Source organism: Psittacula echo, assembly GCF_963264785.1.
Source record: "Psittacula echo genome assembly, chromosome: 2".
Lineage (NCBI taxonomy): Eukaryota > Metazoa > Chordata > Aves > Psittaciformes > Psittacidae > Psittacula > Psittacula echo.
In genome coordinates this window covers 116,899,610-116,915,824 of record NC_137737.1, presented here as the reverse complement: position 1 = coordinate 116,915,824, position 16,215 = coordinate 116,899,610, and the positions used below count along the sequence as shown (strand labels likewise).

The 16,215-nt window shown below is 42.3% G+C and overlaps 1 protein-coding gene across 5 annotated transcripts in view; it reads right to left on the bottom strand.

Moving 5' to 3' along the window:
- Positions 1 to 16,215, bottom strand: part of MAPRE2 (microtubule associated protein RP/EB family member 2) — a 94,408-nt gene that overhangs the window by 10,132 nt on the left and 68,061 nt on the right. For all 5 annotated transcript variants that reach the window (XM_080610208.1, XM_080610204.1, XM_080610207.1 and 2 more), the window contains one exon: positions 3,021 to 3,160. In XM_080610208.1, coding sequence (XP_080466334.1) covers positions 3,021 to 3,160 — 140 coding nt within the window. The remainder of the gene's footprint in view (positions 1 to 3,020; positions 3,161 to 16,215) is intronic.

Genomic DNA, 16,215 nt, shown 5'->3' with positions numbered 1-16,215 from the left:
GGGACAGGATCTCAGAGTATCAAATTCATGCACTGACCCATTTCTGACCAGCTGCCTGAGTGCGACACCCAAGTCTTCCTTTAGCAGTTTGAATTTATGATTGATGCAATGACCAGTCACTTTAAAATTAACCATTTCTTCATGAAAGTAGGAATAGCAAAATGGAACAAGAGTTTACAATATTTTGGCCTATAGATGAAGACCTCATGTTTAAGACATGTCTTCTGGATCTGCAGCAGCATATTCCTTGAGAGCGACGCCTGCATTCTAGCAGAACAAGAACATAACTGCTTCCAGATCTTTTAATCTGTTCTTGCTAGAGTTTGGGAAAAGAATGAACTTCAGCTGAAACATTGTCAGCTAACCACTCAGACTATCTCCACTTCTGATTTACACACTATGAAAGCATTCTCCTGTTTTCATTCTATCACATTCACCCTGTTTTAAGAAACAGAATCATTAAACTATGCATATATGCACATAGTTGATTAGCTAAGTATACAGTAAATGTTGTTATAACCAATGCAGATATGCTTTTCTTCAGTTACATATCTACTACTGTGATGGATTAATTTGTTTTTCTTCAGACACTTAGCATATCCACACCCTACGTTTTGCTTCTATGAACATGCCAAAAAATTGATCTTGTATAAGGAACAGTACATGTTGACTCCCATGCTCTGTTTCTGGACCAGAAGTACTTCTCTGCAATCCAGTTAACTGGTGCGAAGGCAGCAGATCTTATTAACTGGTCTTTTCTCCGATTGCTCTTGTTGGAAGTGTGAAACTCACAGGGCTGCAGAACCAGATTGAAGATTAAGCACATGCTGTAGACATGCAATCAAGTTGGAGCTGTTTTCAGAAACTATTTGCATGCTATCATACAGTTAACAGCTCTTAGGACCATTCTCCATACATAGATGTCCCTTCATATGTAGAGGTCCCCTCTCCATACATAAAGGTCCCTGGTCTTTGTCATCTCCTCAGCTGTACTCAGAAAAGCTCTTTGGGAAAGTGTTAGTTGGCACAGACCAAAACCATGGCAGGAACCACTTTAGTATTTTAATGCTATGGGTAATCAAGCTCCAGTGCACAGTGACATTCCTTGGAAGTGTTCAATTCACTAGCACAGACATCCATTTTTCCATTGCAAATTGCATGGGAGTTCAGATGTTTCACTGTCCCTTAGCTGCCATTCATGAAAGTGCTGAAAAAAGAGTCTGTTACAGCTACACAGGAATTTGAAACCCACAGACACCATTCAATGTCTCTTACTCAGAATCAAGACAGCAACTGGGTAAAAATCAAGACAGCAACTGAGTAGAAGTGGCTGTTGCCCTCATCTCCCTGTTGCTGGAGAGCGGTTAAAAATGAGGAATTTAGGTCTTCTAGCATGTTCAGACTGGGGGTCAGAAAAACCTGGCTCAGAGCTGTTTGCAGCATAGTTTTTATGGCTCCTGTTATATGCCCAGGGTGCACAAGTAACCATTAGTGGGAAATGAGATCCCAAATGCTGCCAGTATTAAAAAGCCTTCCAGACCATTCTAGCTAGAAGAGGTCTCTTAAAAACTAGCTATTAAAACACCAACTTTCCAAATCCACAAAATTTCTTCTCCTCTTTGGTGATGGGAGAAATCATCAGTTTTCCTCTGGGTTGTTAGTATATCGAGCTTAAGGTTTTCACACATGGAACGTGTTAGGAATACATTAGCAGTGGATGTGATAGTGACTGCCTATTTTAGTAAAGATCAAATATTTTGCTGTTGCTCAGATCCAAACCAACCGTTCCTCCTGAAGCAAACTCATTCTGACTTCTGAGTACAAATGTCATGGTTTAAGGTGCATCAAGCTGACATTACAACTCCACTTTTACACTGATTAAAAAGAAAAAAAGCCTCCATGAAACATATATACATCCATTCCTGGTGCAACATTTCAAAACTTTTTTGTTACAGCAACAATCAAAAGCCCATTTAGAAGGCTGGTGGCCCCTGTTGTGTCCTCTGCTGCTCAGAATTTCACCCTGAATCAACAGGATGCTGTGTTGGGGATGTGGCTATCCATCCACCACCTTTCAGCGTGCAACAGTAACCAAGACTTTGCAAATGATGCCCCAACAAACTGAAATATTTGTTGTTTGGTTCAATGAAAGTCTGAAACTGAAACGCCCTTAATTGTGGAAAATTACACTTGATCCAGAGTAATGACTTCTTCCTGAATGCAGCTGCCAAGCAGCTCAGACTCTAAAATAGGAGGTTTTTCCTTTCCATTTTCCCTCATCCAGGACAAATACAGGGATCAGGCCTCATTTATACTACTGACATTTAAACCATTCCAACATCACAGTCTTGGGCCAGATGCATTTATTCATGCGCAGTGCAGACACAGTTGCATGTCCAGGAATGACACAGTGGTGTAAAGTTCCATAGCATAAATGAAAACTAGCCCTTGCATTCCTAACATTAAAGAAATTCTGAAGCTTTATTAGTTATATTATAGTGTTCTGCCATATTATTAAGTATTCTCACAAAAGTAGATCACATTTTTAAATTAAAAAGGCCTATTATTTTCTTAATGCCTTCCTTGCACAAAACAGAGTGCAATGAGCTAGTCTTGATTCAGCTGTACACCTGACACCTTGGTATTGTAAACAGGCTTATTTTCTCCACAATGACACATTGAGATGATTTATTTCAAATTTGTAATACATAAGAGCAAAGACTATTGGGGCTTTTCCTATCTGAGTGAAAGAAAAGATACCTTTCCAGATCTAATAACTTCAGCAAGACTCGCCTGTCATTACTAAGATGACCTTTTGAAAATCCTGGCAAGCACCAGGCATCTCTGTCAGGTGCTAGTTTTAACAATAAATCACTTTTATTTTTTTACCTTCCCAGCTGAGCTGTTTCAATCTTTTGTCCCCGTATAATTGTGGAGAGCATCATTCAACAGAGAGCAATATATTTCGTGCCTGCCTGTGACAATGAATGTATCTAATTTTATGCCGAAAGCAAATTTACCTGTTCGCTGAGCTGTATGACTTGGGTTTCCAAATCTTTATCTGATTTTGATGCTGAGCTGCTTGGTGCAGCTTTTTTTGCTGAAGATGGGCGAGAAGGTGTTGATCCTGGTTTAGAAGCTGGACTGGATTTAGCAGCACCTGAAAAATGCAATAAATAAATAATAATAAAGATTTCTCTTCATGATAAATACATTCCTATTAACCTGATACTGAAACAAAAGCATTCATTTTACAGGCAGCTATTCGCTCTCTCACTTCAAGGTTACAGTGGAGGAAGTTCCAGTGCTGCTATACAGAAAGGAACAAACACATTTCCTAGCAGTTTAAGTTTGCTACTGAGAGTGAAATAACTCTGAAACCAAAATAAACAAACCTAAAACTAAGACTATAAAGTTCCCTTACATCTCAGCAGCTTGCAGGTTTATAAAAATTCTGCCATTAACAGACCATTCCCCCTGCCCAGTATTTACTGTGTATCTATATCTATCTTCAATTTCCCTGGAGAAAGATAGACCTGAAAAACCCAGCTAGAGTGTCTCAGTTTCCCTCATTTTCACATGTAAAATATCCCTGAGACATACGTGTTGAAATTCAGACAGAGCATGCAGAAATTAAACCCATCAGTGCACTCATGGTTGCCATAGTGACCAAGAGATGAGTTTTGATCTGCTTAGGTTTTGGTGTTTGTTTCTAATTACTCGCACCACAAATCTGCTAGAATACAGAGCACATCTTTATTAGCAAAAGTGGCAAGTAACAAATGCCTACGGGTATGCTTTTTCATAATGCCTGTGGCATACAAATGCCCAAACAGAGGACTAGTTGTGTGAAAGGATTTGCAGTGCCTTCATATGAACCTCACACACATCTTCTGGCACTTTGCTCTGCCTCTCCATCTTTCCTCTCCTTGTCACTGTCTTTTTGGTTTAGTTGCTCAACCCTGGTACACAAGTGCCTGGCCCACTGCTCTTGACCTTGCCTAGGTTCCCACGAGCACTGTAATCTGCCTCTTCCTAATCACCTCCAACTAGGAATAAATTTCAGATGCAGTAGACATACATCTGGTACAAAAACTGCTTGGGTTAAAATGACAGAACAGAAACCCAGCCCCCTCTCAAACCTATTTCGATTTATGAAGCATGCATGTGAATCACAAGTCATGCTCTGCAGCACCCACATTTATCATTTTTTATTCAATGGCTTTAACCTGAAAAAGCATAGATTTAGATTAGATATTAGGAAAAAATTATTTCCTGTATAGGTAATGAGGCACTGGAGCAGGCTGCCCAGAGAAGCTGTGGCTGCCACGTCTCTGAATTGTTCAAGGCCAGGTTGGACGCAGCTTGGAGCAACCTGGTCTAGTGGGGGGTGTCCCTGCCCATGGCAGGGGGGTTGGAACTGAATGAGCTTTAAGAGATCCTTTTCAACTCCATCCACGCTATGATTCTTACAAAAAACAAAATACAGTTGTCCGGGCATGCTGATGAGCTCCATGGACATCTTCCACCATTGAATGCTATTGGCTCTGAAGCCAGGGACACACAGGATGTGGGAGAAAGCCCAAATCCAGCAAGCACCCAGCTCCCAGCTGAGCTCTAGCTCAAAAGTCACCAGTTCCAGAGGGATTTGCCCCAACTTTCTCAGCAGTCACCTTTCAACCCACACCTCACCAGCTGCTCCTCCCGTACAATTACTTCATTTATGGCACGCTACAAATCATTCTAAATTGTCATTTCCACATTGTATCCTCAGCATTGGACAACATTTTAATAAAACAATTTATTGTAAACTCCATGTTTTAAAAATGCATTACTGGGAAGAAATCACAAGGAGGCAGGGACAGGCAAGAGAGGGAGAGACACAACTTGTGGACCTGCCCATATAATCTAACTGTGGAACTCACACCGTCTCACTGACCTAGAACTGTGTGCTGTGATCCCTTGGAAGAGCTGAAAAGTGATGGGAAAGGAGAGCAGCAATGGGTTATTTCATCAAGCTCGCTTGAGCTTTCCTGATTTAGTCACAGGCCTCTCTCTGTAACAAGCATCTTCTCCTGCCTTTAAGGATAATTCTGTATTAACTGGGTCATCTAATGCCAACAGAACACAAAACCAACTTCATAATTCAATTAGCATGTGCAAACATTTCTATGCAAGACACCCATCCTCCTTTTCCATGTTCTTTAATGCAAGACTTTTTGTTTTTTTTTTTTCAGGAATTCATGACTCCAATAGTTTCCATGCCTAACTGCACACACAAACTCATTTCTAGCAGATTTCAGATGCAGTACATGGACTTGCTGAAATTAGGAAAATTTGATGTTGTATATGTGCCTGAAATTAAACTGTTTTTCACATCATACTTAGATCAGCAAAGTTAATTTGTGGAAAAAACATTTAAAATGTCAAGATATTTTACTGCTATTTCTTTCTTCAGGCCATTTCATAAACTTTAGCACCCTGCCTTCAACACTTTCCAGGTTCAGTCCAGATTTTGACTAACTAAAAATCAGTTGCTACACAGCAGGATTAATATGCTTTCAAAGCCAGGAAAGTAATTTGCGTTTGGATTAGCAAATAAACAGAAAAAAACCTGGTGTCAAAATATGCATGATAAACACACACATGAAATAATCACTCGGACTATAGCATTCCAGTTAAGTCTCAAGTTATTTAATTACTACTTGTAACATGTGCAACTGCAACAGTTACCTATACAACATTCAATATATATGTATACTAAACCAAGGTATTAACACTTACTATTGTATTCTACACCTACAAGGTGCAGTTCAGGATAACAAATGAATATTAAATGTTAAAAAACAAGCTATTGACCTTCAGATGTGAAACCCTGGCTGGTCAATGCAGCTCTGCCTCTACCAACTACCCTTCCTCTACCTGAAGGCAGCATTGGACTTTGCCTAGGCAGCAAGCACCTGCACACAAGCACAGAAGAAGCTGTTCAGCTTTTCTAGGGCAGCACCCCCAACCCTGTTAGCTCCTCATCATTTCTCCTGGGGGGTCATGGTGCAAGACCTATGGCAAGACACATTGTGCAGCCATGGCTCGTTGCTTCCTTTCGTGATCAATAGTCCTGTGAAGCAAGCTAGTTATTTGAGGGTTGGGGTTCTGATCACAGAAAGCCATATCATTAAGTACACACCTCTTTTTAACCTGCAGAGAAAGTTAAGGACAGAGTAGGCACAAATATTCAATCCCCAGATATTCTCTCTTATATTCTCTCTTATTTGCAGCTGAGGTGCCCTCCCAGGGTGTGCTGAGAAAGCGCACATCACCACTGTCTGCAGACAGGGAGGACTGGATAGCACCAATACATTGAATTATGTTCTGCCTTCCTTTGAAAACAACAAAGCCTTTTGAATTTCTACACCAAAGTGTTACTAAGCTTTACAATGTCCAGACAAATCAAAAGAAATCGACTTTTGTTCCGTTGCTCAGGATCAGCTCCTAAATGAACACAATATCCCCATTTCAGTACCAGATTAAAACCAGCTAACCTGAGCATTTCAGACTGTATCAGCGACAGCTGGATAGAACTTAATTGCAACAGAGGACGCCTTGGGATTTCTAATTTAAAATTTCCTGCAGGAAATAAAAAAAGCAGCTTTACTGCACATTTATTCTGAAACATCAGTTTTAGAATCAGCTCAGAGGTAAGCCTCCCATTCTAACAGAAGCTTAATTTCATAAAAGAATTAAAGGATCCTGTTTGGCAGAGTAGTGCAAACTACTTGAGACAGCCAGATATCTAAATGGAGATGAAATATCTTGGTAGATTTAATGACTTTGCTGTCAAGCACCACACAATGCTTTGCAGTCAATTACTGCAGTTGTGGAATAACTCCTCATGCATTGCTCAGAGGGGCTATATAATCTGCGCAGTTTCAATTCTGTCCAATATCATATCTTCTATGAAAATATTTTACATATTTTGACAAAGCACAACATTTTATGCAAATATTTTACGTAAAAAATACCTTGTAAAAAGCTCTTCACTGACAACTAAGAGAGATGTGTTGCAATCAGCACCATCAATGTGACCCATTACCAATTAATTTTCAAGCTTGCTGTTGATGTTCAAAAAGAAGTGTGGAGCCCTGCCATGGAGGGGAACAGACCCATGACCCAGAACATGCTGGCAGCCAGCAGCCTGGAAAGCAGTGTGGCAGAAAAGGACTTAGGGGTCTTCGTGGACACCAAGTTAAGCAGGAGCTACGCACCCCTGCAGCAACGGCAGCCGACAGCCTCCTGGGCTTCACTGGGAAGAGCACTGCTATCAGGTTGAGGGAGGTGACTGTCCCCCTCTACTCAGCACTGAGGAGGTACATCTGGAGTGCTGGGTCCAGTAGAAGAGAGACATGGGCATACTGGAAAGAGTCCAACAGAAGGCCATGAAGATGACTGAGGGATTGGAGCACCTCACGTGTATGGAACAGCTGAGAGAGCTGCACGTGTTTAACCTAGACAAGAGAAGATTCAGGGGGATTTTATCCATATCTGAAGGGAGGGTGTAAAGAAGATGAGGACAGGCTCTTTTCACTGGTCCCCATTAAAGAGCAAAAGGCAATGGGCACAAAATCGAAATACAATAAATTCCATTTAAACATAAGAACAAGCTTCCTCACTCTGATCAAATACTGAAACAAGTTGTCCAGAGGGACTGGGGGGTTTCCATCCTTGAAGATACTCAAAACTTGACTGGATATGGTCCTGGGCAACTGGGTCTAGGTGATCTTGCTTTGAGCAGAATGGTTGGTCTGAGCGATCTCAGAGGTTGCTGTCCCACTTCCACTGTTCTGTGACAAATCTGTTACAGCATGTTCTGATTTTAGGTCAATGCAGGGTCCAATTGGAAGGTTTTGTAAATAACCACTTCAGTTAGCACCTGGATAACATTTTGTACCTGCCAATATAACACTATCAGAGATGGGAAAAATAAATTCACAGTTGAAAGACAAAATAATTTGTTTTTGTACTGAAATAAATTAGATGAACCAGCTCTGAAATGCATTACAGGTTTCTATCTGTTGTGCTCCAGAAACAGTTACTAGTCAGTCCATCATAATTAAGTATATGCCCTCATAGTTTCAGCTTCACTATTTTTTGCTCAAGACTAGGTTTTACAAACAGATACCCACTTCTGCAATGGATGTCGGCAGTGTGCAGGTTTTGGGTACAACGAAGCTAGGATGCAAATTCCAGGTCACTTTACATCACAAGCACAGTCTTGCAGACAAGAGACCTATTTAATGTTCAGAGAGAAATCTTCCTTGAAGCTGTATAATTAGCACACTGCTAACTATTTATGCAAAATTCCAAGAAAGCACGTGCATGAATAACATTGTGGAGGTGCATGAAGACAGCATGGAGAGCAATGGAAGCCCTGAGCAAGCACGAGACTTGGCTGAGCCCATACAACCACCGCTTCAGTGGAATTCAGGAATCACCCACAGTCTGTCTTCAAATTAGAGGATTTCATTAAAATGGATATTCCTGACTCATGCCACAGAAAAAGAACCCAAGCCTTCTGAGAGGCCACAGAGCTATCAATTTCTTCATGAGCTAAAGAAAAACTCTGCACCCACTTACAACAAATGAGTGAGAACACACTTACTGTTGCAGCTACACTTCGATGCAAAGTACTGCTCAACTTAGATATGCTTAATGGCACCGGTGATGACAAATAATGCTTAATGAGAATTAAATGCCCGCAGACAAAACCTGACTTGACTTCCAGCATCCTAACACGATGCAGTGTAGCCACCTATCTATTTTGCAGTACTAACTTCCTCTGGGTGGCAAGGCCCCTGTCTCCTCAGCTGTGCATACCTCCACTGGCGCTGGCTACAGTACAATCTGATGAGCAATATGTTGATATCACTGCCAGACAGCTGGCAAAGAGAAGTGTGTACAAATACTTGAAACTGAAGCACCTTTTACGAATTTCAGAGCCATCCAAGCAAGCACATACAATGGAGTCTGCTTGTCAGATGAACAGCTTTTGTTGGTGGCACCACTCCCTTGGTTTGCCTTTAATAGAATGAGATCTTATAGATGGGAAATAACTACAGCCTTTTCCTTGTCATAAGTGAAGACATCAGATTTAAAATATAAAGGCTGAGGTTCTTAATGACTTCTTTGCCTCAGTCTTCACTGGCAAATGCTCTGACCACACCACCCAAGTCTTGGAAGGCGAATGCGGGACTGTGAGAATGAAGACCCTAGGCCCACTGTAGGGGAGGATCTGGTTCGAGACCATCTTAAGAACATGAACGTGCACAAGCCCATGGGACCTGATGAGATCCATCCACAGGCACTGAAGGAGCTGGCGAATGAAGTTGCTAAGCCACTGGCCATCATATTTGAAAAATCATGGCAGTCAGGTGAAGATCCCAATGACTGGAAAAAGGGAAATATAACCCCCATTTTCAAGAAGGGGAAAATGGATGACCCGGGGAATGACAGACCAGTCAGTCTCACCTCTGTGCCTGGCAAAATCTCGGAGCAGATTCTCCTGGAAGGCATGCTAAGGCACATGAAAAACAAGGAGGTGGTTGGTGACAGCCAGCATGGCTTCACTAAGGGGAAATCCTGCCTGACCAATTTGGTGGCCTTCTATGATGGGGCTACGGAACTGATGGACAGTGGCAGAGCAGTTGACATCATCTACCTGGACTTGTGCAAAGCGTTTGACACTGTCCCACACGACATCCTTGTCTCTAAATTGGAGAGACATCAATTTGATGGGTGGACCACTCGGTGGATAAAGAACCGGCTGGATGGCCGCACGCAAAGAGTTGTGGTCAATGGCTCCATGTCCGGCTGGAGACCGGTAACGAGTGGTGTCCCTCAGGGATCAGTGTTGGGACCGGTCTTGTTCAACATCTTTGTCGGTGACATGGACAGTGGGATTGAGTGCGCCCTCAGCAAGTTTGCCGATGACACCAAGCTGTGTGGTTCGGTTGATACGCTGGAGGGAAGGGATGCCATCCAGAGGGACCTTGACACGCTTGTGAGGTGGGCTGATGCCAACCTGATGAAGTTTAACCATGCCAAGTGCAAGGTCCTACACCTGGGTCGGAGCAATCCCAGGCACAGCTACAGGTTGGGCAGAGAAGAGATTCAGAGCAGCCCTGCACAGAAGGACTTGGGGTGTTGGTTGATGAGAAAATGAACATGAGCCGGCTTCAGTGTGCGCTCGCAGCCCAGAAAGCCAACCGTATCCTGGCCTGCATCAAAAGGAGTGTGACCAGCAGGTCAAAGGAGGTGATCCTGCCCCTCTACTCTGCTCTCGTGAGACCTCACTTGGAGTATTGTGTGCAGTTCTGGTGTCCTCAACATAAAAAGGACATGGAAGTGTTGGAACAAGTCCAGAGGAGGGCCACGAGGATGATCAGGGGACTGGAGCACCTCCTGTATGAAGATAGGCTGAGAAAGTTGGGGCTGTTCAGCCTGGAGAAGAGAAGGCTGCGTGGAGACCTCATAGCAGCCTTCCAGTATCTGAAGGGGGCCTACAAGGATGTTGGAGAGGGACTCTTCATCAGGGACTGTAGTGACAGGACAAGGGGTAACGGGTTAAAACTTAAACAGGGGAAGTTTAGATTGGATCTAAGGAAGAAATTCTTTACTGTTAGGGTGGTGAGGCACTGGAATGGGTTGCCGAGGGAAGTTGCAAGTGCTCCATCCCTGGTGGTGTTCAAGGCCAGGTTGGACAGAGCCTTGGGCGGCATGGTTTAGTGTGAGGTGTCCTTGCCTGTGGCAGGGGGGTTGGAACTAGATGATCTTAAGGTCCTTTCCAACCCAAACCATTCTATGCTTCTATGAAAATAACTAAAATTATAATGGCAGCTTTTAATTGTTCTCAATTAAACCCCCTATTTTCTCCAGAAACATCTCTAAACATACAAACATTCATCTTCAATTGATGAAACCATTCCACATAGGCTTAACAGAAGAATGCAATTTAAAATCTGAAATGCTCTTGAAAACCTGTATTTTCTAAAATCCAACTGCCTGCTGAGCTACAAGGAGAAAGCAGCCTCAAAAAGAAAATCTGACAGAAAATGTGCAAAGAAACATATTGCAATATGAAAGATCGTGCAACACATTCAAACCACACCCATAGTACCCTGAAAAGACTGCAATTTCCACCAATGTTTTTCAAACACAATCTTCTTTCTAGGAAGATGCCCCTGGCTCCTGCACAGCAAGCAGCATTTCTTTGTGGTCTAAATTCTCAGGTCTAGTGGGTTTAAAAACTAAAGCCTCCTCATGCTGGCAGAGGTGTGTCTGTATAAAGGCTGAGCCCCTTTTTACTTCCCAGACACTGTCACTGCACATGATGTTCCCATCGGCTAGTACAATTACTTGGCCTCGTATGAACTAAGCACAAAAGCGTTTTCAGTTCACTGCCCTAAGGCTCTTTCCATCTCCAGCTCTACCACATTGTCCTGGAGCACCATACCACTACAAGCAGAGGCTACCACCACTAATACCAGCTACCTGCCACCTGGGGAAAAAGGTATCATGTTTTGATGGGAAGTAAAGAAAAGCACTAAGAGGAATTCTCTAGGCTCCCAGGAGTTCTGATCACTAGCTGTTGAAATAAAGACTGGATTTGTGGAGTATTTTTATCCGTCAAAATTAATTTACAGCACATCTGTCACAGTAGGATATACCATTTCCAGAAAGAAAATCAGTATTTTTCTTGTGCAACTGGCTCTTCAATGGCACATTATATATAAAGCATTCATGCACAAACAGTTCATTCTGCCCTGGTTATTTTCCCTGTCATAGCGTGAGTATTTTTAGCCCTCATGTGATCCTCCAGTATTTTCCAGCTCTGCTTTAGTCATCCTGCTCTCACTGAATATTTCAAACTACAACATCTAACAGCCTTCAGATCTTAGAACCTCTCACAATTTTTACCTTATGTGTAAATAATTAATTTTATTAAGCTGCCTTTTACCTATGTGGTTTTGACACCTCACACCCCTACACAGAAGTGCTTTCCATGGAGATTTGCTCTGACATACAGGAGCACTTACATAAGACGCACTAAGCTAAAATCCTGACAACCTGATCACCATTTTCAATTTGATCAGATGAAGCTTTTCTGCTGTTTTCCATGGGGAGCATTAGAGCTGGCACAAACAACAGTGCCCTAATATTTTAATCCCTTACAATAATTTTGACTCGATTTTGACTCTGCATCTGCAGGCTGTTTACCACAGCATTAGAGCAGTGCGGAGGCTGTAGAAGATCGAAAGCCGGCTCAGGGCTAGCAGATGGTGTTCTATCTAAAAGCAGCTGTGGTGCTGCTGGCAGAGGGCCTGCAGCAGTGGTCTATGCTGCTGGCTCTGCTCCTCGAAGGATGAGAACACACTCATTCCCCCACATCTGGGAGCTGGATTTACCTGGCAAATCCTCACTGCTCCTAGTTTTTCTAGAAACAGCCTTTTACCTGTGTCACCAAAGCCATCCACCCACTGTACCACTGTCAGCCCGACAACAAATCAGCTCTATCTCTCAAGGAAGGGATGAGGCAACGTGAGGGTGGCACAGCAGATTAGTTGTAAGGACCCATTCATGCTTCTATTTCCAAGCTGCATTATCCTTGACCTGTGCTGACTCCTTGGTTGGATCGCCTTTGGAAGGGGTAGGGCCATGGCTGCTGGCCTGCTCCCCCATGAACACAAAACCCAGGGCATTTTCAGATGTCTTGAGGTTTGGGTTGCTTTAAAAGAAATTCTAAAAATAAAATAAAGACCACACTCTGCATTTGCAGAGATACAGGTAAATAGCCATGTGTGGGTATGGAAAGCAGGTACCTGAAACCACGGGTCTCATTCAGCTTTATTGTCAGATTAAAATACCCAAAATCATTCTAATTCATGCGAGTACATTTTTGGTTAAGCTTTCAGAGCAGTCCTTAAGGATTTGATACTTTCTTGTTAACTGGAATACATAGCTTAGTCTATCTCTGAAAATACAGTGTTAGAACAGAGTGCTATAAAGCAGCTATGAATAATTAAAGAGTTCAGCACCTCCTAAATCACTTGGAAACAAAACTCTGGCAAACTGCACTGGAAGAACTACTCTGTGGAACAACAGGAATCACCTAAAACGCATATGAAATTACTAATAGCTAAACAAATTGTCTCTTTAGAAACTTATATACTTGATCAATTTAGAATAGGCATATTTAAAAATCTGTTAAAACCAAAGAACATAGTGTGAATGAATACCCATATGTCTGCTTGCTCCTGACACTTAACAATAGATGCATACATTGAGCTATGTCCACTGCACACTGTTTGAAAACTTTTGAATTACACTGAAAGATCTTCTGGGTTCTTTATTTGCTTTCACTATTGTTTCTTTTTGTTCTGCTAATGAACTGAAACAAGGCAGTACAAGATTTCAGAGCTTCATTGTTAATGTAGAGCAAATCACACACATTAAAAATGACATAAAAAAAGAAAATATACAAAAAGAGAGGCAAGCTACTGTGGCAAACTGTTATAGAAGCTGGCAAGTACTTGCTGCGCTGGTATAAGAGGTTATTGCATCGAGCAGCCCCCAGTGTTTACTGCTTTCACAACAAAGTCAATGGAAGTACAGCCATGCCCAAAACCTCAGCCATTTCACCAAAGAGCCAGGAAAGTAGAAGAATAAAACATAAACATAGAAGTCAGGTATAAACTAAACATAAGACATTTGTATAGTTAACATAAAAGTCATAGATATCAGTTTAAACTACGCCACCTGATGTACTTAGTTATGGTTATGTATTCCCCTTTTGAGCTTGTATCATCAAAGAAAAAAGCTCTAGATGGGGTGGGGAATTCTTAACTTGCTGCAGAAGAACTCAAGACTTTTTTTTTCCCTTTTTCTATAAATCACTAAACTTGCTTTCCTCACATGAGCATGTTATGGTTTCTATAATAACAGTAATGAACACACCTTCATTTCCAGGTAATTGTGCAAGTGCACAAGACAGAAGTACGGAAGCATGTCCTTCATGGCAACTTCACAACTACCCAGGACTTGCTTCCACATCATCCCAATTTACTCCCAAATGGCAGGAGATGAGGCACACACAGCTTGCAGGTGCATACTGCACTCCTCCCAGAATGTCCTCTATCAACAGGCAGCCATCAAGGGCTCCCATCCTTTCAAGCAACCAGGCTACATGATGTGGTGAGGTGTGGCACAAAGGCATCAGTGAAATGAAAATGCGTGCATCCAGAAATTGAATAAACCTATGAATGACAACTAACAGAAATAGTTCTGTTCTAAAACGAAGCAGCAACAAAAGCTAGAACTCTCATTTCACCTAGCATCACAATGTCTGTACACACTCTCCTCAGCTCTACAGAAACTAAACCAGCATCCTGCCTGTCATACTTCTGGACAACATTTAATACTGAAAGAACCTTTCCATAAAAAAACTAAGTCTCACAGCCACAGGATCTTAATAAAACTCATCACACCATCTCAGTTGCTGGGAAAGGCTCGAGACATGCTCTTCATACACCAGCAACACAACATGAAGTCACTGCATTATTCTCCATATCAGCTGGCTGGTTCCACTCCAGTAGCTATTCTACTTCTCCAGGATTGTCACGTTCACAGCTTTAATTTGGATGACACATTTGTGACTTCAGTAGAAACAGACCATGTGCAAGAATTAACAAGCGTGGTAAAGCCTGTAATTAATAAAAGCATCTATCCCAATTTCTCAATCGCGACATTAGCACTTGGGTTTTCCTATTTTCAAAGGGAGTGCAAGACATCACATGGGAAATTATAGCATGCCAGGCCTTGAAATTCGAAAGTTCGGACACAAGATGGTGCAAAACAAAGATGTAAACAAGCTTTAGAAGCCCGGAGCAGTGCTGACCTGCTATTAGGTGCTCAGTTTCCTGGAAGCACTAATGAGCTGAAGGCAGCTGGCCAAGTATGTCCCACTTTGACGTCAGAAGCGATCAGAGCAGAATGCTGAAATCTGGGTATTCCAGAGCATAAGCCAGCCTAAAACTGGGGGTTGCCTTATACCTACCCCTTCCCTTTGCCAGAACTGGTGCATATCTGAGCCCATGAGAAGACAGGTCACAGATTTAAGCGAACTGAAAATTAATCCTTAGCTGGGGAATGGGTTAGCATGAAGGTAAACCCAGGACAAACCGTTCAAGGAACAAAGTGTTTGTGCATACAGAAACACACACGCACACACCTATATGCACAAACCTATATGCATACAGGCAATCAACCCCAGTAATGATTCTTTGATGATCATTCTGTTAGAAAAATGTTAGCTGCTCTCCTGTTCATTTAACTCAGTTATTAAAAAAATGGCATCTATTTACTCAGCAGGCAATCACCAAAGATCATGTTTAGTCCTTTGGCCTGTACCAGAAACCCTGCTGTGGTTTAACCCCAGTATACAGCTGAGCCCCCAGAGCCACTTGCTCACTGTCCCCAGGTAGGATGGTAGAGAAAATGAGAAGGGTAAAAGTGAGAAAATTCACTGGTTGGGATAAAGACAGTTTAAGATGTAACGCACACAAGTGAAACAAGATAAGGAATAAATTCACCACTTCCTGTTGGCAGGCCATCTCCAGGAAAGCAGGCCTCCATCACATGTAATGGTTACTTGGGAAGACCAGCACTGCCACTTTCAACATTCCCCCCTGCTTCCTCCTCCTTTCCCCAGCTATTATTACTGAGCACAACATGATACGGTATGGGACACCCTTTTGGTCAGTTGGGTCAGCACGGCTGTCTGTGCTGCGTCCCCTCCCAACTTCTTGTGCACCTCTAGCCTTCTCACTGGTGGGGTGGTGTGAGGGACAGAAAAGGCCTTGACTCTGTGTAAGCAGCAACTGAAACATCCATGTCTTACCAACACTATTTTGGTCACAACTCCGAAACATAGCACCATACAATCACCTGTGAAGAAAGTGAACTCTAACCTAGCAAAAGCCAGTACAAACACAAAATAAAAACTTGCAAGACAGAGGTGTTTTTGAGAAAGAGCAATAGCTGTATATTGTTCACTTCAGAGGGCTCGCATACCTGAACAATAAGCATATAAAACCACAAATCAATAAATCATTTTTTTTTTTCCCTTCTGATCAGCCCTTAAGATCTGGAAGCACCTCACTC